The sequence below is a fragment of the Typopeltis vanoorti genome, chromosome 18 (assembly GCF_054136105.1).
Source record: "Typopeltis vanoorti isolate ZY-2024b chromosome 18, IOZ_Tvanoo_1.0, whole genome shotgun sequence".
Taxonomy (NCBI): domain Eukaryota; kingdom Metazoa; phylum Arthropoda; class Arachnida; order Uropygi; family Thelyphonidae; genus Typopeltis; species Typopeltis vanoorti.
The window spans coordinates 20,731,971-20,754,610 of NC_143566.1; the positions used below are offsets into that span (position 1 = coordinate 20,731,971).

Sequence of the window (22,640 nt, forward strand, 5' to 3'; positions counted from 1 at the left end):
AAGTAGCTGAAATGTTTTACTTGTTCCACAGGTTCCCCATTCAAAACACAGTTGACATTTTCAACGATTCTACCTATTTTCATTGTCTTTGTCTTTTTATTGCTGACCTTCATACCATATCTATTACAACAGTTATTGAATTTAGTCAGGGAATCTTGCAAACTTGTAGCGGATTTATTTAGAAGTATAACATTTCTGATATCATGTTTAATACCACTTTCCTTCATAATGTGATCCATATAGATAATGAATAACAGAGGGGATAATGTACATCCTTGTCTCACACCAGATTTAACATTAAACCATCTTCCTGTACTTCCTTCAATTCTAACTACTGACTTGCAACTCAAATAAAGACTAAGTATTGCTTGATATAATGCCCCATTGACACCATATAACTGTAGTGTAGCGTATTGAATAGCTTCTCTCTTGGCACCTTGTCGTATGCCTTTTCCAGATCGACAAAACTTTATAGCAAATAGTTGAGAAATCATGGGAATATAACAAAGATCTGTATGTAAGTTTTGTAGATCTGGAAAAGGCATATGACAAGGAGTCAAGAGAGAAGTTATTCAAAACGCTACATTACAGTTATATGGTGTCAATGGGGCATTATATCTCTTAATAAAGGTCGAAACTAGTCTGGGTAGTGGCCCTTCCCTTAATGCATAACATTAGACATATCCGCAAGGAGATGTGTTTTGCATTATAGGAGATACTGAGATAGGAGTGTTGGTAGCTTTCTCCACCTTTGCAACGAGTTGCCCTGGTGTTGTATCACCTTACCCCAGTAATGAAGATACTTTCAGGCGCAAACTTTGTTTGCTCACACTTGGATAAAGGATTAAACTAATTTTATTATACTCTAACCAAGTGAAAAATAAACTTTCAGTAGTCTTAAGGAGCACTTAACAGTTCCTATTTAACAAATTTTATTATGTACTATTTAGATATTTTAGGTGTAACTTTTGAGAAACAAATATTTTATATATATATATACTTACCCATAGGTGGTGGAGGTGGGACAGGTGGTCTAGGAGCTGTACTGCTAGACTCGGATATTGTTGTTGTGATACTTTCTCCACTAGGAGGCATTGGTATTGATGCAGTTGTTGTTGTGGGTGGTGGTGGTGGAACAGAGGGTGGTGGTGGAGGTAACATATTTCCAAAATTTGTGCTAGTTGGGGGGGCAGGTGGAGGTGGAGGAGGCTGCATTCCACCTAATACATAACAAGAGAATAAGATCAATACAAAATGAACAAATATTAGCACTGTCAACAGGTTTAATAATTAAATTAATGGGCAGTTGAAACCTAAAAATGTTTTCTGACCTTCTTAATGAAAGAATATATATATACACACACCCCTGTCCAAAAAGAAACCGAACTTTTCGAAAATAGAAGAAACTAGGGTGCCACCTGCTGTATCTTTTTGTTGTCAAAAGTGGCAACCTTTATTAGTGTTGTGTCAACTGTTTATGACATTTGTTTCATTAGAAGCCAAGTTATAGTGCTAAGAGTGACAAACGGTCGGAAAATGAGTTTCAAACAGAGAGCTGCGATTGACTTTTGTATTAAACTTGGTAAAAGTTTTACCGAAACGCATCAAATGCTTCAAAAAGCATACGATGATGAATGCTTATCCTGTACTCAAGTCTATGAGTGGTTTAAGTGATTTCAAAGTGGTCATGAGACATTTGAAGAAGATGAAAAGCTGAGCCGTCCAAAAACTGGACTGAGCGAAGTTAACATCCAAAAAGTGCATGATTTCATCAAAGAAAACCTGAAATCATCCATGAGATTGATTGAAGATGAATTGGGAATTCCAAAATCAACTGTGCACAACATTTTGACTGAGAGTTTGGGCCTTCATAAATTGAATTCGCGATTTGTTCCCCATAAGTCGACCGACGACCAAAAAATGTATTGAATTGAACACTGCAAGGACCTCATTAAAACTACTTGTAAGGACTCAAACTTCCTTGAAATGATCGTTACTGGTGAAAAAACATGGTGTTTTGAGTATGAGCCTGACACAAAGTGCCAGCGTGCTGAATGGAGACCACCAGAAGAAGAGCATCCGAAAAATAGTCGATTGGAGAAATCAAAAGTAAAGACAATGCTCATTTATTTCTACGATTCAAAGGGTAACTTTGAATTGTAGAAATGATTATCCACAAAGAATTCATTCTGTCTGGCCAAACGGTCAATGGTGAGTTTTATCTCAAAGTTTTAAGCGATTGATAGCGAGAATTCGTAACGTATGGCATGAATATCGTGATGCCGGCAGTTGGTCACTTTTGCACGATAAAATGCACCATCTCATTGTTCGAACATTGTGAGACAGTTTTTGAGCAAAAACCAAGTTTCTGTGTTGGATCACTCGCTGTATTCACCTGATTTAGCACCCTATGATTTCTGTCTCTTCCCCCGACTTCATTTGCCGATGAAAGGAAAGCGATACTACATCACTGAAAATGTTCAAGCAGCAGTATCCATGACCCTCAACAGTATCCCAAAAACCGACATAAAAAACTCATTTAACGAATTAATTGAATGCCAAATGCTGTATCAAAGCTGAGAGAGAGTATATTGATTGAAATAAATGATTTGAATAATTATAATTGGCCTGTGTTTTATTTTCTATCAAAAGTTCAGTTTCTTTTTGAACAGAGGGTGTATATATAACATTTTTAATGAACAAAGAAATGAGAAACAATAAAATAATAATTATATTTTAAGCAGCAATTTCACATACAAAAAATATACTATATCTTGCCTAAAATTTGGTGAATGATTATGTGATGCTTTGCATAAGTTATAAAAATTACTCTGTTAAGTCTTATTAATTGCCTTCTCTTGGTGTGTGTGGGTGGGTGAGGGAGGGAGGGAGATAAGCAATGCTTTGTCCAAGTTTTTGTATTAGTAATGTAGTTTGTAGTAGTTTAGCATTGGTAAACTAATACAAAACTGAACTTTTTTTTTAAAATAATGAATGTGTTAAGCTAAAGATTACTGCATTAATATAATAACTTTAACTGGATTATTTTGCTGATTCTAACATGTGATACAGATCGCATGTGGACAGCTCACCTTTTCAGAAAATTTTTAGGACCCTGTATATACACAAATCTTCATAATGATGCTCTGTGTTTTTAGTCAATTATAGAAAGGTTACTGTTCATCACATAAAATTTTCACTGCCCTTGTTTTTATTTCCTAACATGCATTTTATTAAAAACATTGTCAGCCTTAGTTTGTGTGTTATGTTTGTTTCCCCATTGATATTAGACATTCTGAACATGTTGGTAATGAATTGCAAATCAGCTGCAAAGAAAGCTTCAACTGAAAGATTGGGTTTTGCCTTCCATTTTTCTCAGTAGATATGCTGTGAAAATTGCTATATATGTGTGCATGTAAAAAGTGTACAAGATTTGTAGACTTTTAGGGTGAACGAAAAGAAGAAAATTTTAATGTGTGTGTGTGTGTGTGTGTGTGTTGAGATGTGTTATTATTATTATTATTATTGCATGGGTATCTCAATGGAGTTCTAAGACTCATCATGGGGGGGGCCAAAGTATTAACACAATATCTATCATACCTCCCCTTGATACCATTAACAGACAAAGCATTTACAACCGACTAGGCAACCCATTCTATTCCTTCCCCACTCTCCAAGTGAAAAATCTAGTCTTTATGTTCTTGTTAACAATGAAGACACACGCACACTCTGGAAGCGTTCTACTAATTCAAAGCTCTGGCGTAGGATTACAAGCCTTCATACCTTACCTGAGATTAGAACTTGCAGCCTACCATGTGCTCAAATGTCAGGAAGCCGCATTTATAGCATCAACCAACCTTGTGGATCATCTGTCCTATCAATTATACGACCTAGACCAGTAAGTCAAAAAGGAACATAGTGATGCCAAGAGTTGCCAGAAAACAGACATCAGTGCTGGTAAAGATAGAGTGAGACTGAAATGGAAGAGTTATTAAGAAATAGTTCATTAAAATCAGATGTCTGGAGGATGAGACTGAATGTCTGAAGAGACTGAGTGATGATGTGAATGAGGAGGAAGTTAGTACAATGAAGCAAGCACTAAGTTTTGGCTGATTCTGACAAAGGGTGCAGATCGCACAGGGAGAACAACATTTTTTTAAACATATGATGACGTTTTCTCATGACAAAACCAGCATACTATAATCTTGCTGGCCTTGTATACATTTTACTAGTTTTTATTTTGTTCTTTCAGTTTGCTTTTCCACAATTCTGATTTCTAATTTTAATATCAAATCTATTAAAATTAGAAAGAAGAATTGTGGAAATGCAATTTTAATATTAAATCTATAGTCCAGGGGTGCTTAAGGGTCAAAGTTGTATAACTGAGAGGAGACCTCCACTTAGCCTTTAAAGGAATGCGGAGAACCGACCAGGGCTTCGGACCTCATGTCCAATAATCACCTTCTCGTGGTGCACCCTGTTGAGTATCTCCCTGGATATATTTTTTTTGCATTATTAGCTAAAACCAAAATACAAAATGATGGTACAACATGACAAAATTTCATGCCGGATGGGGTGTCCCTGGTTAAACAAGGCCCATTGTTTTTGCCAGGGAAAACAGCGAAAAGTCAACTACTGGAACAAACCTGAAAACACACCCCGACTCAACATCACCAGAGTTAAAGATCGGTACTATCAACATAAGATGCCTGAATGGTAGAGAAATGGAGCTACCTGAGGAATTAGATAAGTACCAGGTCGACATAATAGGTGTGACTGAAACAAAAAAACAAAAACTGGCGAGATCTTTCTCAGCAATAAATACAGAATGTTATATTCAGGCAATGACAATCAAGGAAAAGAAGAAGTAGCCATAGTATTCGACACTAAATACGAGGCTAATCTTCTTGAATATTGGGCAGTCTCGAGTAGAGTGATGTGGGCAAATATCAGATTTGGGAACAGGAAAATGAGACTTATTTGGACCTATGGTTCCACAGAAGAGTCTACTAAGGTAGAAGTAGAGGAATTTTTTGAGGCTTTAGAGAAAGCAACTGTCACAATGAAAAAGAAAAGTTGGTCCTTGTTGGGGATCAAAATAGCAGAGTAGTAAATGATTGTCAGACAAACAAAACTATTTTGGGAAAATTTTGAGAAAAGAGCAAAGCCAATAATAATGGCAAATACTTGTTGGATTTCTGTTCGGGACATGGACTGGTTATTACTAACACCATTTTCCAACATAAAAATGTGCACAAATTCACATGGAGAGAAGAGGCAAGGAATAAGATAAGTCTCACTGACTATGTTATTGTTGATAGTGGTGTTTTCTCCCTGGTGTAGGACACCAGTGTACAGAGGATTTGAAATTGGAAGTGATCACTATTTAGTCTTGAGCAGAATAAAATTGAATTTAATATTGAAAAGAATAACATGTAAGAAAGTTTTAAAGCGAATAAAAGTTGAGCAGCTCTCAGATGTGAACTGTAGACTAAAATACACAAAGGTTATTGAAGAAAAAATGAAAGAGTTTGAGAACAGGAATCAAACCTTGGAGATTCAGTGGCAAACTCTGAAGAAAACATTGATTGATTCTGCCAGAGAGGCATGTGGTGAGGTTGTCTGTAAGGATAAAAAAATCAGAACTCCCTGGTGGACACAGGAAGTTAAAGAGGCAGTGAAGGAAAAGAAGAACGCATATCAAAAGTTCCTGTCAAATAAGTCAGCTTGTGCTCTTAGAGAATATAGAGAGAAATGTAAGAATGCTAAACACTGTGTAAAACTAGCTAAACAAAAGTCATGGGAGGACTTTGGCAAGAATATAGAAAATAAATATCAAGAAGGTGGCAAAATATTCTGGAGGTTGTTGAAGAAGCTTAAGAATGGAGGAAAGAGTGCTGTAAAAGGAATTAGAGATGATAAAGGTGACTTGAAAATGGGAGAAAAAGATATCCTTGAAGTATGGAGTAATTACTTTGAAAAACTGCTAAATGAAACAAGCAGTGATGACAGCACAGTGGTAAAAAACACTGACCAGGCATGCAGTCAGGAATATATATCCATACTTGAAGTAGAAAAAGCCATCAAAGGCTTGAAATGTGGAAAGGCAGCAGGAATAGATGATATTCGACCAGAAATGCTGAAGTATGGTGGTATAAGAGTCTTACAGTGGCTGCACAGCATCGTTCAGAAAGCCTGGACAGAGGGACGAATTCCCGATGATTGGAGTAGAGCTCTAATAGTACCCATATATAAAAAGGGAAATAAAACTGCATGTGAGAATTACAGAGGTATTTCCCTACTGAGTGTTCCTGGCATGATCTATGCCAGTATACTTGAGAAACGGTTGAGAAGAATTGTGGAAGAAAAGCTTGGTGAAGAACAAGCTGGATTCAGGCAAATAGAGGCTGTCAGGATCAGATCTTCACTTTACGACAAATAGTCGAGAAAGCATGGGAATATAACAAAGATCTGTATTTAAGTTTTGTCGATTTGGAAAAGGCATATGACAAGGTGCCAAGAGAGAAGCTATTCAATACGCTGCAGTTATATGGTGTCAATGGGGCATTATATCAAGCAATACTTAGTCTTTATTTGAGTTGTAAGTCAGCAGTTAGAATTGAAGGAAGTATAGGAAGATGGTTTAATGTTAAATCTGGTGTGAGACAAGGATGTACATTATCCCCTCTGTTATTCATTATCTATATGGATCACATTATGAAGGAAAGTGGTATTAAACATGATATCAAAATTGGAGATGTTTATGTCAGCTCTTTGCTTTATGCAGATGATGTTATACTTCTAAATAAATCCGCAACAAGTCTGCAAGATTCTCTGACTAAATTGAGCAGCTGTTGTAATAGATATGGTATGAAGGTCAGCAATAAAAAGACAAAGACAATGAAAATAGGCAGAATCACTGAAAATGTCAACTGTGTTGTGAACGAAGTACCTGTGGAACAAGTAAAACATTTCAGCTATTTAGGCACAATTTTTACTGAAGATGGTAAATTAAATATAGAAATAGACAACAGAATCAGCAAAGCTGGTATGGTGGGAAGTCAATTGAATAAATTCATATGGAATAAGAGAGAAATTAGTCGGAACACTAAATTAGCTGTATACAAGACAGTGTTCAAACCAGTTTTAACTTATGGATCTGAGAGCTGGGTCAGAAGTAAAACACTTGACCAAAGACTAGAGACCACAGATATGAGAGTCCTGAGAAAGATTATAGGCGTGAACAGATGGCATCAATTGCAATATCATATTAAAAATGAGGATATTAGGAAAGAACTTGACATTGTCAGCATCCAGGAATGTGTTAGCAGAGCTAATCTCAGGTGGTATGGTCACTTAAACAGAATGGGCGAGGAAAGATTAGGAAAACAAGTGTTCTCTGCCAGGTTGGCAGCAAAACGATCCAGAGAAAGACCAAAATATAGGTGGATTGATACGGTACAAAGTGCTTTAGACGATAGAAATATAAGATCTGATAATGTTGGAGTCTTGACAAGTACCAGACTGATTTGGAGGAAAATTGTAGATAGGAAATTAATAACGATGTAATTTTTTTTTCATGTAGTACTATCATATCCTGTACACCCCTTGAGGGTACATGGCAGGAATTTGATGATACTGATGATGACGATGATGTTGATACTTGAGAAACGGTTGAGAAGAATTGTGGAAGAAAAGCTTCGTGAAGAACGAACTGGATCCAGGCCAAATAGAGGCTGTCAGGATCAGATCTTCACTTTATGACAAATAGTTGAGAAATCATGGGAATATAACAAAGATCTGTGTTTAAGTTTTGTAGATCTGGAAAGGGCATATGACAAGGTGCCTAGACTGAAGCTATTCAAAACGCTACATATGGTGTCAGTGGGACATTATATCAAGCAATACTTTGTCTTTATTTTAGTTGTAAGTTAGCAGTTAGAATTGAAGGAAGTACAGGAAGATGGTTTAATGTTAAACTGATGTCAGACAAGGATCTAGATTGTCCCCTCTGTTATTCATTGTCTATATGGATCACATTATGAAGGAAAGTGGTATTAAACCTGATATCAAAATTGGATGTTAGCTGTTTGCTTTATGCAGATGATGTTATACTTCTAAATAAATCCACTACAAGTCTGCAAGATTCCCTGACTAAATTCAATAACTGTTGTAATAGATATGGTATGAAGGTCAGCAATAAAAAGACAAAGACAATGAAAATAGGCAGAATAGTTGAAAATGTCAACTGCATTGTGAATGGAGAACCTGTGGAACAAGTAAAACATTTCAGCTACTTAGGCATGATTTTTAGTGAAGATGGTAAATTAAATATGGAAATACACAACAGAATCAACAAAGCTGGTATGGTAGGAAGTCAATTGAATAAATTCATATGGAAGAAGAGAGAAATTAGTCGGAACACTAAATTAGCTGTATACAAGACAATGCTCAAACCAGTTTCAACTTATGGATCTGAGAGGTGGGCAGAAGTAAAACACTTGACCAAAGACTAGAGACTGCAGATATGAGAGCCCTGAGAAAGATTAGAGGCATGAACAGATGGCATCAATGGCAATATCATATTAAAAACGAGGATATTAGGAAAAAACTTGACATTGTCAGCATCCAGGAATGCGTTAGCAGAGCTAATCTCAGGTGGTATGGTCACTTAAACAAAATGGGCGAGGAAAGATTAGCAAAACAAGTTCTCTGCCAGGTTGGCAGGAATATGACCCAGAGGAAGACCAAGATATAGGTGGATTGATATGGTACAAAGTGTGTTAGATGAAAGAAATATAAGATCTGATAATGTTGGAGGCTTGACAAGTAACAGACTGATTTGGAGGAAAATTGTAGATAGGAAGTTAGTAACGATGTAAATTTTTCATGTAGTACTATCATATCCTGTACACCCCTTGAGGGTAAATGGCAGGAATTTCATGATGATGATGATGATTTCTAGCCTTTCCATTATGGCAAATGGATGTATGTATGTAAGTTTAAGAGCCACCGTAGCTCAGTTGGTATAGACGAAGCCTTTTGGTCAGAACGACCCGTGAGGACCTATACCTGGTCATTTTCGACTAAACGTGAGTTAGCCAGTCTCATACGGAGGTATTTTTTTCCAGCAGGAAACTCGGATTTTTCGTCTCCCAGAACATGCATATTGGCCCCATGAACACACATTGATTACAGTCATGAATACATCCCAGCCATATTCCGATCACGAGCCTGGATAAAACAGTTGGGGGGATGGGGAAGCAATGGTGAACTACCCACTAAAAATCTTACCAGGAATACTTTGTGAGCTATACCCACAAAGTCACCTACGGTCAGAAATGACTGAAAGGGAACCCCAGGAGGATATAAGTTTACACAACTGAGATTCTTTCTCAACTCTTTTCTCTTACTGTGCATTTTGGGCCCATCAAGTTTGGCTCCAATTATCTTTTCATCCCTACCTTCTAAATTTACAACGAGGTATGTCTTCTAAAGTAATTTTTAATAGAAATTAGCATTTATGAGGGTTTTCTGCAAAGTTCTCGGGCTAAAATGAAAAAACGAATTTATAATTTCAAAATTATTTTTATTTTTCAACATAATCTCCCTTAAGACTAATATATTTATTCCAGTGCCATTATCCTGTCCCTGTAGTGGTTCTCAGTACGATCTACAAAATACCCCTCTACAGCTGCTATCACTCTTGATTCAAAGAAAAACAGTGAACAGCAAGGAAGTGTTTTAGTTTTGGGAAGAGATAGAAGTCAGAGGGAGCCAAATCTGGGAGAAAAGGGTGGATGTTAAAACAATTCATAGTGCAGATTCCTTAATTTTCACATTGTCACAACACCTTTATGAGCAGTTGCATTGTCCTGATGAAAAATGACTTTTTTCATCTGCAAACCGGGTCTTGTCTCAAGAATTTTTTTTGTCTAGTCTGGTTAAAAGATCAGAATAATATTCCAGGGTTATTGTTTTACGCTTTTCAAGATAATTGCAACAAAATGAATTTAGCAGCAATTTACCAATGCCATGACCTTTCCTGTTGATGGAACCGACTTTGTCTTCCTTGGCGCTGAACAACTGGCTTCTGTCCAGTGTTTTGACTGCTCTTTGGATTAATGGTGAATCCAAGTCTCATCCATAGTAATAAATCGACACACAAAATAACTTTTATTCTTGTTAAAATGCTTCCAGCACTGTTCAGATTTTCATGCAAGTGCATTTTTGATCTGCTGTGAGCAAGCACACCACCCATCTTGCACAAAGCTTTTTCGTTTGCAATTCTTCATGGAAAATATATGCTACACGTTAATTTGAAATGCCTATAGTCTCAGCAATTTCACGCACTTTGACTCGCCAGCCATCCATACCATATCGTGCACTTGATCAATGATTTCTGGTGCTGTTACACTTTTTGGACGTCCTTCAAGTGAATCATCTTCAAGGCTGGTACGGCCACGTTTAAACTCGGTAGCCCATTTCTTAATTGTTGAAAATGAAGGAGAAGAGTGCCCATAAACTTTTATGAACTTCGAATTAATTCCTTTTGGTATTAAACCTTCTTTTACAAAGAATTTTATAACTGCACAATACTCAATTTTATCCATTTCAAGGGATACAGACAACACTTTTGCTTCAGACAGCTGTATAAAAAAACTACTGGATAAAATGACTTGCAATTTCACATGGATGCTTATGACAGATGTATCAACTTAGACAAAAAAAAATCTTGCCGATAGTGTTTTCATCTATGGTCAAGGCTGAGAACGTTTCAGATCACCCTCATAGCTTAATGTCACTTATCTGAAATATTCATAATGAATTAAATACGTACAGATTATACCCTTAAAATCAGAAATTTATCTAAAAAAAAAAAAAAAAATCAAAACCTCTAAATGAGAATTTTTTTTTTTTTATTAATCTTATGGATGAAGAATATTTCAAATGTAACATGAGCTGTTTACCCACACAAACTTCATAACTTTTTAAATTAAACTTTGATTTAAAGCAATACTCTATACTGCACATACATATTTTTTTAAATTTACAGTTCTAAGGGAGTATTATAAATTTATGCATTTGTTCATCACTTGGTTGCTGTCCAATTAGGAAGCTGACATGTTCATACACGTGCAAATCATTTTTCCCCTTCCCTCCCCTTAAGCTCACTAATGTTCATCACTAGTGTTCTCTTGTCTCTTTGTAACTGCAGGTGATCAATTATAAAAAATACTTTATTCTATGGCATAAAATCATTCTATGCTTTAAATTTAGCTTTTCAGGTTATAAGGTCTTTTCAGAAATATAAAAGAGAAATTAATACTTACTTGAACTTGGTGGTGGTGGTGGTGGAGGAGGAGGTGGAGGAGGTGGTGGTGGTGCACCTGATGGGAATCCAACTGGAACATTTGATGGCTGGCGTACAGAAGCAGATAATGATGTTGGAGGTAGTGGTGGTGGTGGTATTGCACCTGGCAGTGGAGGAGGAGGAGGAAGAGCAACTGCAGAACCTGAGGGGTAAAAATTAGTACCTTGGTGACAAATTTTCAAAATCCATTTATTTTAAAATGTGAACACACACAGTACAGTCGCGATAACCAACACTCCTATTTAATTGACGAGAGAATCCAAAAATGGTTTACAATATTTTCTCATTGGATCTTGCATAGAATGAAAGTGGGTTTAAGTCACACATCTGAAATTAGAAATACACTACACTAGTGGCCAAAATTGTGGAAACCTTTTGGGAAAAAGTGTATTTTTGAGGTTTGATGGCTCATAACACCACTTCTTGTTAGTGTAATACCATAAAATTATATATCAATGGAAAGATAATTTAATCAAGAATGTAATGCAACAAAGTTTGTTCAATCATCTGTATTCTATGAAAAGTTATAGCCAAATAACCAGAGAAAAAGAAGCACAACTTGCTTAGGTTGATATGAAGTAGCTTTCCTTTATTTGAATGTAGCCAATGAGCATGAGCATTTAGAGAGCCAATCAGGTGTCATCTTGTTTTGGCAATGAGCTAATAAGGTCACAGTGGGATTCAGCTATTGATGTCATGTATTGGAGTTGAGAGGAGGACATTTGTCAGTGTGTTATGTGATTGCTATCAAGTTGGTTGGTTTTTTTTTTTTTTGTGTTCTTTTATTTAGTGAGCTTGTAACATGTAATAAAAATAAAGAAATGGTGCAAAGAGTTGACCGGTCACCCAGAAAGCGATGTAAAATAGTACTATTAAGTGAACAAGGCTACAGTTATGAAGAAATTAGAAGAAAAAATTGGTGGAAACTTAACCAAAGGTGGCATTTCTAAATTTTTGAAGAGGTATAAGGAGACTCGGTCACTACAAAACCAGACTGGTAAAGGAAGGAAAAGGTGCACAACAGCAAGTGATGATAGAAGAATTGAGAGACTGCGCCTACATAACAGAAGAAAATCATCTGGACGTATACAAGGTGAAATGGCGCAATACAATGTGAAGTGAGTGCAAGGACTGTTCGGCACAGACTGCAGGAATTTGGTCTAAATGCTAGAATTCCACAAAAAAAGCAATTTTTATCTCTCAAACAAAGGTTGGAAAGATTAAACTAGGCTAAAACTCATGTTAACTGGACAGCAGAACAATGGGACAGCGTTATTTGGAGTGATGAGACCAAAATCTCCCTCTTTGGAAGTGATGGCATAAAATATACGTAAGGAGAAGAATCGGAAAAGATTTGCATCCTGACTGCAATACACCTACCGTGAAACACCCACTTAGTGTTATGATCTGGGGTTGTATGACATCAAAAGGTGTGGACAGAATTTGCGTGATTATTGGGAATATAAATGCCCCAAAATACCTACAGGGTGTTCGGGATAAATTTGACATATTTATAATTAATTATATTTTTCCGTAAGTTACATGTATTAACACACACTTCTCTTCATTTAAAAGGTTGGACCCTTCTTCATTCATATACAAGATGTCAGAAAGGATGGATAGCTGGAACCCACCTGAATCATGGAAGAGAATAACTTGTATCATGATGATTCGTGCCGGCCATCAAAATAAGGATATTTCGACTGCTGCCCAATGCTCCCTGAATACAGTAAAAACAATCAGACTAGAGACTTGCAATGGTGACTACGAGGATGTAGCAAGAAGAAAGATCCCTAGCAGACGATCTGATTGCGTTCGTACAGCAGAATTCCTCGCAAATCTGCAGGAACAGGTGTTGAAGAACCCTGGCATTGGAATTCGGGCTTTGTCACGTGAAATGAATGTTGCAGCCTCTACTATGAAGCTTGCACTCAATGAAGACCTCCGCTACTACTCATACAAGCGCCGCAAAGGTCAGCTGCTTACAGAAAAGGCCCGTGAAAAACGTTTGATAAACGCGAAGAAACTTCTAAGCAGAGTGAAACATCCTGCAGAACCACAAACAATCTGGTTCTTTTCCGATGAGAAAAACTTTTGCCAGGATCAAAAACACAACACGCAGAATAACAGATGGCTTGCATACAGTACAAAGGACATTCCTCGTGTAATGCAGACTAAATTTCCCCAAACTGTGATGGTTTTCGGATGTGTATCCTCTGAAGGCAATGTGATGCCTCCGCATTTTTTCCAAGAGGGCCTCAGGTTGACTTCAGATGGCTACGTGGAGTTGCTAAACACTGTAGTCAAGCCCTGGATAACAAGGGTAGCCAATGGTAGGCCGTATGTATGGCAGCAGGATTCGGCCCCTTGCCACACCTCTGGGAAAAGTCAAAAATGGTTGTCTGAAAATTTCTACGACTTCACCAGTCCAAATGTTTGGCCTCCAAACTCCCCAGACCTTAACCCCATGGATTATTTTGTATGGGGCGCAGTTGAAAAAGACACCAATCGCACTTCCAGTAATACAAAAGCCCAGTTAATGGATAAAATTAAAACAGTTTTTGCGGCCCTTCCCAGGGAGACTGTAGCATCAGCTTGTTCGAGGTTCCGAAGCAGGATTGAAGCTGTGATCGATGCTAATGGTGGTTATTTTGAGTGAATCTTGTTGATAGTATTGTAATTAACTCTGCCTGTAATGTTTTTTGTCAATTCATTAAATTTAATAGATACAAAGAAGATTTTCTTTTTCCTTACGAAACTGTCAAATTTATCCCGAACACCCTGTAAATGAAATACTTGAGCTAAAACTGAAGCCTTCTGCACATGATCTTTTCCAAGATAATGAAGCATTTATATTTCAACAGGATTCAGCTCCATGTCATGTTGCTGCTGTGTGCAAAAAGTGGTTTCAGGATAATCATATTCCACTGCTGGAATGGCCTGGGAATAGCCCAGACCTTAACCCAATCGAAAATTTATGGAGCTGACTAAAGAAACTTGTTAGTCAGAAGCAACCCACCAATAAAACCCAATTAATAGAAGCAATAATTCAATCTTGGTTTCACATTATAAAAGCTGCAGAACTAAAAAAACTTGGTTCACTCCATGCATTGTAAGGCTGTAATTAACGCTAAAGGTTACCCAACTAAGTATTAACCCACATTGTGAGAATTTTTGTATATCTCATTTTTTCTGTGTTTCACTTTTCTTCTTTATAACTGCTGTTCTAATTAAAAAAAAACCTTCATAAAAGTTATTGCATTACATTCTCGATTAAATTATCTTTCCATTGATATATAATTTTATGGTATTACTCCAAGAAAAAAAGTGGTGTTATAAGCCATCAAACCTCAGAAATACACTTTTTCCAGAAGGTTTCCACAATTTTGGCCACTAGTGTAATGCACACCTTCTACGAGTACCTGGTAGTCTTGTTAAGGCTTAGTTATAGTCACCTGTTTACATGAAGTAGCAGAGTGACAACCAGCACAGACACAACATTTCTGAAATACTAACACAATGTAGCTGCTACATTGTGTTAGTTAAGAGAAATGAAGCAGGAAATGCAAACCCAGTGATTCACTTCTTCAAACCAAAACTTTCATCTCACCTATGAAAACTTTTTTCATTCACAACAATTTTGTTTGTTATGCTATGCTTTGTAATAAAACAGTGGATTATATACAATGTTAGAGTGCTTCTTAAAAATAGCAAATTTTAAAATGTTTTGAATTTTGTATGAGCCACCTGCTCAATGTTTCACAATAATAAGGGGAAATGATTTAGAGTATATTTAGGGGTCATTCAGTTTTTAATATCACTACCAATAAAATTAGTAATTTTTAACATTTAATTTTTTCAAATGAACATCAACTTCAGTTATAGAAGAAATGACAAAATTAAACTTCATTACCAAACCAGATTAATACCAAGTTTATAAATGCTTAAATATCCTGGTTTTGTTGCTGCTATTTTAGCTGAGTTGCTTTTTTGCAGTCAGGGTACTTTTTCCTATATTCACTTACAAACCAACAAAAGAAAATGTTTCTGGTCATTGTTGGTGTGCAGTCTGTTGTATTTGTCCATAACGGTCATGCCTCTTTCTGCATGTTGACAACTCTCATGCACTGGTTGCAAATGTTTGCTGCTGACTGGAATGAAGACAAGTCATTGTATCTGTGCGTGAACATCCCTGTTCAGGAAATCAGTTCGGAAGCATGGTGACAGAGAAGAACTGCAGAGTGTTTGATATCATGAAGTCTTCCAGTTGTATAGAAACAAGTATGGCTGGGTATAGTGAAGCAAGTGTAGCTCGTTTTGTCTTCTCCAAACTTCTTTAAAGCTAAAAAATAATTTTTCACTTTATCACAAAAGAAACTCTGTCAATGAAAATAGTAAATGTGATCAATTCCTCTGAAAGGTATCAGAGGTTCCCTAGGAATTTTTTAAGTGCAGCATTTACAATTGCTTCATCTACTTTCCCATTAAATGCCCTTCAGCAAATATAGGTTATTCCTGGGGGGGGGGGGGGGGGCAGACACAGCAGAGAGCCTAGAACCAGGCTTTATCATAGAGTCTAACAATGAATATGCAGATTGTTCAAGATTCCTTCCTGCTCCTTTTTCATCTCCGAATTCTTCGCTTTGATCTTGCTCTTTGAAAGATTTTCCTATTCTCTAAATATGCTGTCAACTTTGTCCATAGCATACTTTTTCAACTTTGTAGGTATTCTTGCTTTTCCCAAATCACCAAAACATCCTGGGCTGTGGAATGGGCTGCTTCACTTTTTGTAATGAAAAAACAAGGCAATGATCTTTTGCACAAGTTTTTAGTAGGAATGTTATGTTATTTATATAATTTGGATTTACTTATTATTCACACTCTGTAGTTCAACAAGTTTATTTGATTTACAACTGCGCCAGTTAAACTACTTATTGAATATCTTAACTGAAGACAAAGCAGATATTGTTCGCAATCTCCGCTAACTTTGGCCTTTACAATAACGAATCAGAGCCACTGATTTCTGGGTGCTATTGTCTCAGTGCACACCCTGCCTCACCTTCTAGGTGGTTTTAATAAAACCAATGGAATGGCAAGAATTTGATCCATTGCGCTATATGCAGTCATAAATGCAGACACCTCTGTTCAAAGGTGTCTGCATTTGTGACTGCACACACAAGGGCTATTAATATGAATGTGATGCAATGTTTACTCATCGAAAAGTGTGCTCTTCATGAAACATTAGTATTGTGTTTAATTTTAGGAATCATGCAAAGCCAGGAAACAATTAGGAGCATCTTTAATAGGAATAAATGCAAAACTATAATATCAGTAATATTGCTGTTCGATGAGTGTGCACTGCACACCTTGAATATACACTTCTGTTATATACTCTCCAGAACATTTTCTTTGTAAGTCATGCTTAATGATACTTCTTATTCAGCTAACTCCTACCTGATTTATCATCCTGACCTTGGGCACACAGTGTGATATTGCTTCCTCCAGATCCTCCATGTATTGTGAACATCCTTCCCTTGCAGATCTCTATGCCACGGTACTGGTTCAAGCTGCCTCCTAAGTGCATCATAATCACCTGCCTTGTAGTTCCACATATACTCCTTCTCAATTGGCATTTTCACATGTTTTGCAATCTCCCAAGTCAAGACTACATGTTCATTTTCTCCAATCAAAGGCAATGTAGCCACTTTTGTTATGGACAGGTCTTCTGATCCTATAACAAGATCCGACACTCTTGTACCCCGAGTACCCTCCATCACATTCTGCTTCAAGTAATTATCTCTCAGTAGGTGTAAAAATTCCATTTCCTTCCTATCTATGTCTCCGAAGTTGAAGTCCCCCTCCCCATAATAATTACTTGACTTGAACTCATTATACTAATCTACTGATGCATGTCTTCTACATCATCCTTAGCACCTCCTGGCCTATGGCAGCAATAAATTTTATATTCTGTCCTATTGGTCAGTCAATCTCTCACCAGTTTAACTCAAAATAACTACCTGACTGACTCCTAATCTTTTTTGGTTGCAATTTATCTACTATCATCAGCAGTACTCCATCCCCTAACCTGTCTACTATATCCACCCTGAAAATACTAAATCCATTAGATTCTATCCCTAGAACTACATCATCTGACATTAGCCAAGTCTCGCTAATGCCTATAATGTTTAACAAAGTTGCACTTACCAATGCCAAAAACTCCTCCCTCTTGTTCCTGATACTTCTGACATTAGTATATAGAAACTGCAGCATTCCTGTAGTTCCCAACCATCCTTATTTCCTGAATTGACTAATCTATTCAATATTTTTGCTTGAGACCAGATTCCGCCCGCCCGCCCTCACTCACTCACACTTGTCTACCATAATTTTTTAGTTTTCCTGACTATGCATTTCCACACTCTCAGTGAACAAAGCTCTCTCTAGACATGTAACTCTGAATCCATTTAGGTGCAGTCCCTCAGCATTGTACAAATCTTTATATCCATCAACCTTGTGTTATGATTACACAAATATGCATAGAGAAAAGCAGTTTGAAAATTCAAGAGTAGACATGAAAAAACATGTTCAGGTTGCAAATATGCACACTGTAGTTCACTTATTATGCTATTTCATTATGCAAAAATTAGTTTAAATTTTTACTGAATTTTTTACTCATCATACAAAACAAAATAAAAGGGTACCTCATAGAAAAAACTAAATTTTGAAAACAAGGAGCACCTTAATATATATTTGCATTGTTTTTCTTGTTTTCTATATTATACAACTTTTTTTAGTTATCTAACTGTCCAAGTTGTTTATTCATGACACACACACACACACAACACTAGCATATGCAGAATTCTCCCAGGTGGATTTTCTCTCACTTTTCTCCCTTGAAAATCAGGGTCTAATTTTGATGAGAATGAGGGCAAGGTGCAATACTTGTTTTTTTAAAAGAAACAGCTAACATCTTTAAAGTAACTTTTTTTTACTATTATATATTATCATTTAGCAGCAAAATTCAAAATTAACAATCATCACATCCAGATAACTAAGGACTTCACACATACCTAATAACAAGGAAAACTGAACAAACAAGGAGGAACTAGCAATTTGATATAGCTAACCAAATTGTATTCTGTAATGGCTTAAACAAAAAACTGATAGTAAAACATGATAAAATGTTATGATAATTGAGGTGCCATCTGGTTAAGCAATTCCTCTTCTTGTTGTCAGGGAAGAAATTCAGTAACAAACTCAAATTCAACATCAGCAGAATTGAAGATAGGAACAATCAGCAATAAAAATTATCAACATTAAAAAAAAATGGAACTGGAAGAAGAATTAGAGAAGTACACTACAACATAATTGGTGTAGGCTAAAATAAGTGAGATTCTGCTAAATAAGATGTCATATTCAGTGTCCAGGGTATGCTTAAGGGTCAAAGCTATATAACTGAGAGGAGACCTCCACATAGCCTTTAAAGGAATGCAGAAAACCGATTAGGGCTTCTGACCTAATCGGTTTTCTGCATTCCTAATGTCTAATCCTCATCTTCTGATGAGGATTGGACATTAGGTGCACCCTGTTAGGTATCTATCTGGATACTGAACAAACAAGGATGTGCTGGCAATTTGGGATTTAGCCAACCAAATTGCCTTCTTATTGGCTTAAACCTAAATAAAAAATGATGATACAAAATGACAGAATTTCATGCAGGCTGGGGCGTCGCCTGGTTAAACAAGACCCCTATTGTTTTTGCCAGGGGACCAGCGCAAACAGTGAAAAGTCAGCTAGTGGAACAAATCCTAAAACCCACCCCAAATCAACATCACCAGAGTTCAAGATCGGTACCATCAACATAAGAAGCCTGAATGGCACAGAAATGGAGATAGCTGAGGAATTGAATAAGTACCAGATCAACATAATAGGGGTAATTGAAACAAAAAAGGCAAAAACTGGTGAGATCTTTCTGAGCAATAAATTCAAAATGTTATATTCAGGCAATGACAATCAAGGAAAAGAAGGAGTAGCCATAGTATTCAACAATAAATACAAGGCTAATCCTTGAATAGCAGGCAGTCTCAAGTAGAGTGATGTGGACAAATATCAGAATGGGGAACCGAACAATGAGACTTATTTGTGCCTATGGTCCCACAGAAGGTTCTACTAAGGTAGAAGTGGACGAATTTTTTGAGATTTCAGAGAATGCAACTGATACAATAGAAAAGAAAAAGTTGGTTCTTGTTGAGGATCTAAATAGCAGAGTAGGAAATTACTTAAATAAAAGAGCCAATAGGCTTCACTTCGGCGATGTAACATTATTTAAATTAAGGGGATATTAAATCCCACATTATTTCAAAGCCGTATAAGAAACTCAAAGATCGGAACCAAAGAGTTTCTGAATATAGTTTACTATATTCGGCATGAAACTCTTTGATTCCGATCTTTGAGTTTCTTATTCGGCTTTGAACTAATGTGGGATGTAATATCCCCTTAATTTAAATAATGTTACATTGCCGAAGTGAAGCTTATTGGCTCTTTTATTTCAGTAATTCATGGGAGCACTTTTTTTGACAACTCGTATAGCAAAGTATATAAGTTCTTTTCGCTACAACCTCAGTATTACCTGGTCTACCTACTCAGTGATGAGACCTCAATAAGGGTTGAAACCAGTCTGGGTAGTGACCTTCCACCATAATGTATAACATCATACATCTCCTAGGAGATGTGTTTTACATTATGGGTAATACTAAGACTAGCAATCAGAACTTTACCCACTTTGCAACGAGTTACCCTAGTGTTGAACTATGTGCTTTAGCTTACGCTACAATCCACTGAAATTTTTATAGTTTACTATATTCGGCATGAAATTCTTTGATTCCGATCTTTGAGTTTCTTATTCGGCTTTGAAATAATGTGGGATTTAATATCCCCTTAATTTAAATAAGAGTAGGGAATGATTGTCAGGCATACAAAAATATATTGGGAAAATTTGGAGAAAAGAGCAAAGCTAATAATAATGCCAAATACCTGTTGGATTTCTGCTCAGGACATGGACACCGGTTATTACTAACACAATATTACAATATAAAAATGTACACAAATTCACATGGAGAGAAGAGGCAAGGAATAAGAAAAGTCTCATTGACTATGTTATTGCTGATAGTGAAGTTTTCTCCCTGGTGCAGGACACCAGAGTGCAAAGAGGATTTGAAATTGGAAGTGATCACCATTTAGTCTTGAGGAGGATAAAATCGAATTTCATATTGAAAAGAAGAACATGTAAGAAAGTTTTAAAGTGAATAAAAGTTGAGCAGCTCTCACATGTTAACTGTAGACTAAAATACACAAACATGATTGAAGAAAAAATTAAAGAGCTTGAGAACAGGAACGAAACCTAGGAGATTCCGTAGCAGGCGCTGAAGAAAACACTGATTGATTCAGTCAGAGAGGAATGTGCTGAGGTTGTCTGCAAGGATAGAAAAATCAGAACTCCATGGTGGACACAGGAAGTTACAGAGGCAGTGAAAGAAAAGAAGAAAGCATATCAAAAGTTCCTGGCAAATAAGTCAGCTTGTGCTCTTAGAGAATACAGAGACAAATTTAAGAAAGCTGAACACTGTGTAAAACGAGCAAAACAACAGTCATGGGAAGACTTCGGTAAGAACATAGAAAATAAATACGCGTGGATAGGCTTATGTGTTTGTCAGACATTTTTGTAATAGATTTCACGGTTTGATATGAACACAGATGGATAAGAAAATAACTATTTATTAACTTAAAAGCTAATATTTTGCTAGTATTATATCCAGCATCTTCAGAGCACACAACACAAAGTTTGTTACAAATGCAAAACAACTACAATCCGGTCTAAAAGTGGGGGTAGGTAGTAAAACTAATTGCAGCATGCAACACAAGACTGAAGTCCTTATATGACTCCATCTAGGTTTAAAAAAAAAAAAAAAAAAAAAAAAAAAAAAAAAAAAAAAAAAGTTTTGAAATAGTAGTCCAAATGCTAATCTTAGAAAGTTTGAAAAAAATGAAATAAAATAAAAGTAATAAATATTAATTTGGTCTTAAAATGACTGTCTCCCAAATCTTTGGTAGATTTATACAGCCATACTGTTAAGGTTTGGAGTATGTTTTAAGGTTTCTGTTGATTCCAGGAACAACCTCTCTGACTTGTAGAAGCTTCTGTGCATTACTTTTGTTTCTTTCCAATTGATCCTGTGTGCAGGGGTATCCAAAGCATGGTCTGCCAGACCCGACTTGCCATAGCGAAAGTGTCAGATATATTTTTTGTGTTCACTGAGGCGGATGTCCACAGTTCTTCCTGTCTGTCCGTAGTAGGCTTGATGGCAAGAACAGGGCACTTCATAGACTCCTGGATGTGATAAAGGAGTGCATTTGTCCTTAGGTGAACGGATGAGAGTTGCTAATTTAACATAAGGTTTAAATACTGTGCGTAGTTGGTGTTTGTTAAGCACCCTAGATATCTTTTCAGATGTGTCTTTAATGTATGGGATGGTGATAGTTTTGTTGAAGTCTTCTGTGGTAGATAGAGGGGATTTCTGGGTAGCATTTAGTATGTTTTCTATTTTATGGGGATTATAACTGTTGGTTAAGAAGGTGTGTTGTAGGTGAGAAAGTTCAGCAGTGAGAGCAATGTCATTGGAACAGATTGCTCTAGCTCTATGGGTTAGTGTTTTTAAGATACCATATTGTTGAGAAGGGTGATGGTGTGATTGTTTGTGTAAGTATCTCCCTGTATGTGTGGGTTTCTATAAACCGAAAATGATAAGGAACCTTCTGGAAGACGTGTGATCAGTGTGTCCAGGAAGGGTAGGCAGTCATTGGTTTCTAGTTCCATTGTAAAGTGGATTTTAGGGTGCTGGCTATTTAGATGCACTAAAAATGTATTCAATGTGTATAGGCCATGTGGCCAAATAGCAAACACATCATCAACATAGCGTAGCCAGAGACTAGGTTTGAGAGTAGCTGTGTTGATAGCTAATTTTTCCAGATGTTCTATGTAGAAATTGGCTAAGGGGGGAGAAAGGGGCGAACCCATAGCTGTCCCATCTAATTGTTTGTATATTTTTCCTTTCCAAGTAAAATAACCTGCCTGTACTGTGAATTTAAATAGCTGAAATATATCTGGGGAAATTGTGAATTTAGTAAGTTAAGTGTTTCAGTGGTACATTAGTGAATAATGAAGTGATATCAAAACTCACCATTAGGGCTGAACTATTTAAGGTGCGGTTTT

At 36.6% G+C, this 22,640-nt stretch overlaps 1 protein-coding gene across 1 annotated transcript in view; it reads right to left on the bottom strand.

Annotated features, from left to right (window-relative positions):
- Nucleotides 1-22,640, bottom strand: part of Spx (Spliceosomal protein on the X) — a 150,384-nt gene that overhangs the window by 17,744 nt on the left and 110,000 nt on the right. Inside the window, exons 7-8 of the mRNA XM_090407932.1 lie at nt 11,334-11,516; nt 1,005-1,220 (exon numbers count right to left, since the gene is read on the bottom strand). Coding sequence (XP_090264058.1) covers nt 1,005-1,220; nt 11,334-11,516 — 399 coding nt within the window. The remainder of the gene's footprint in view (nt 1-1,004; nt 1,221-11,333; nt 11,517-22,640) is intronic.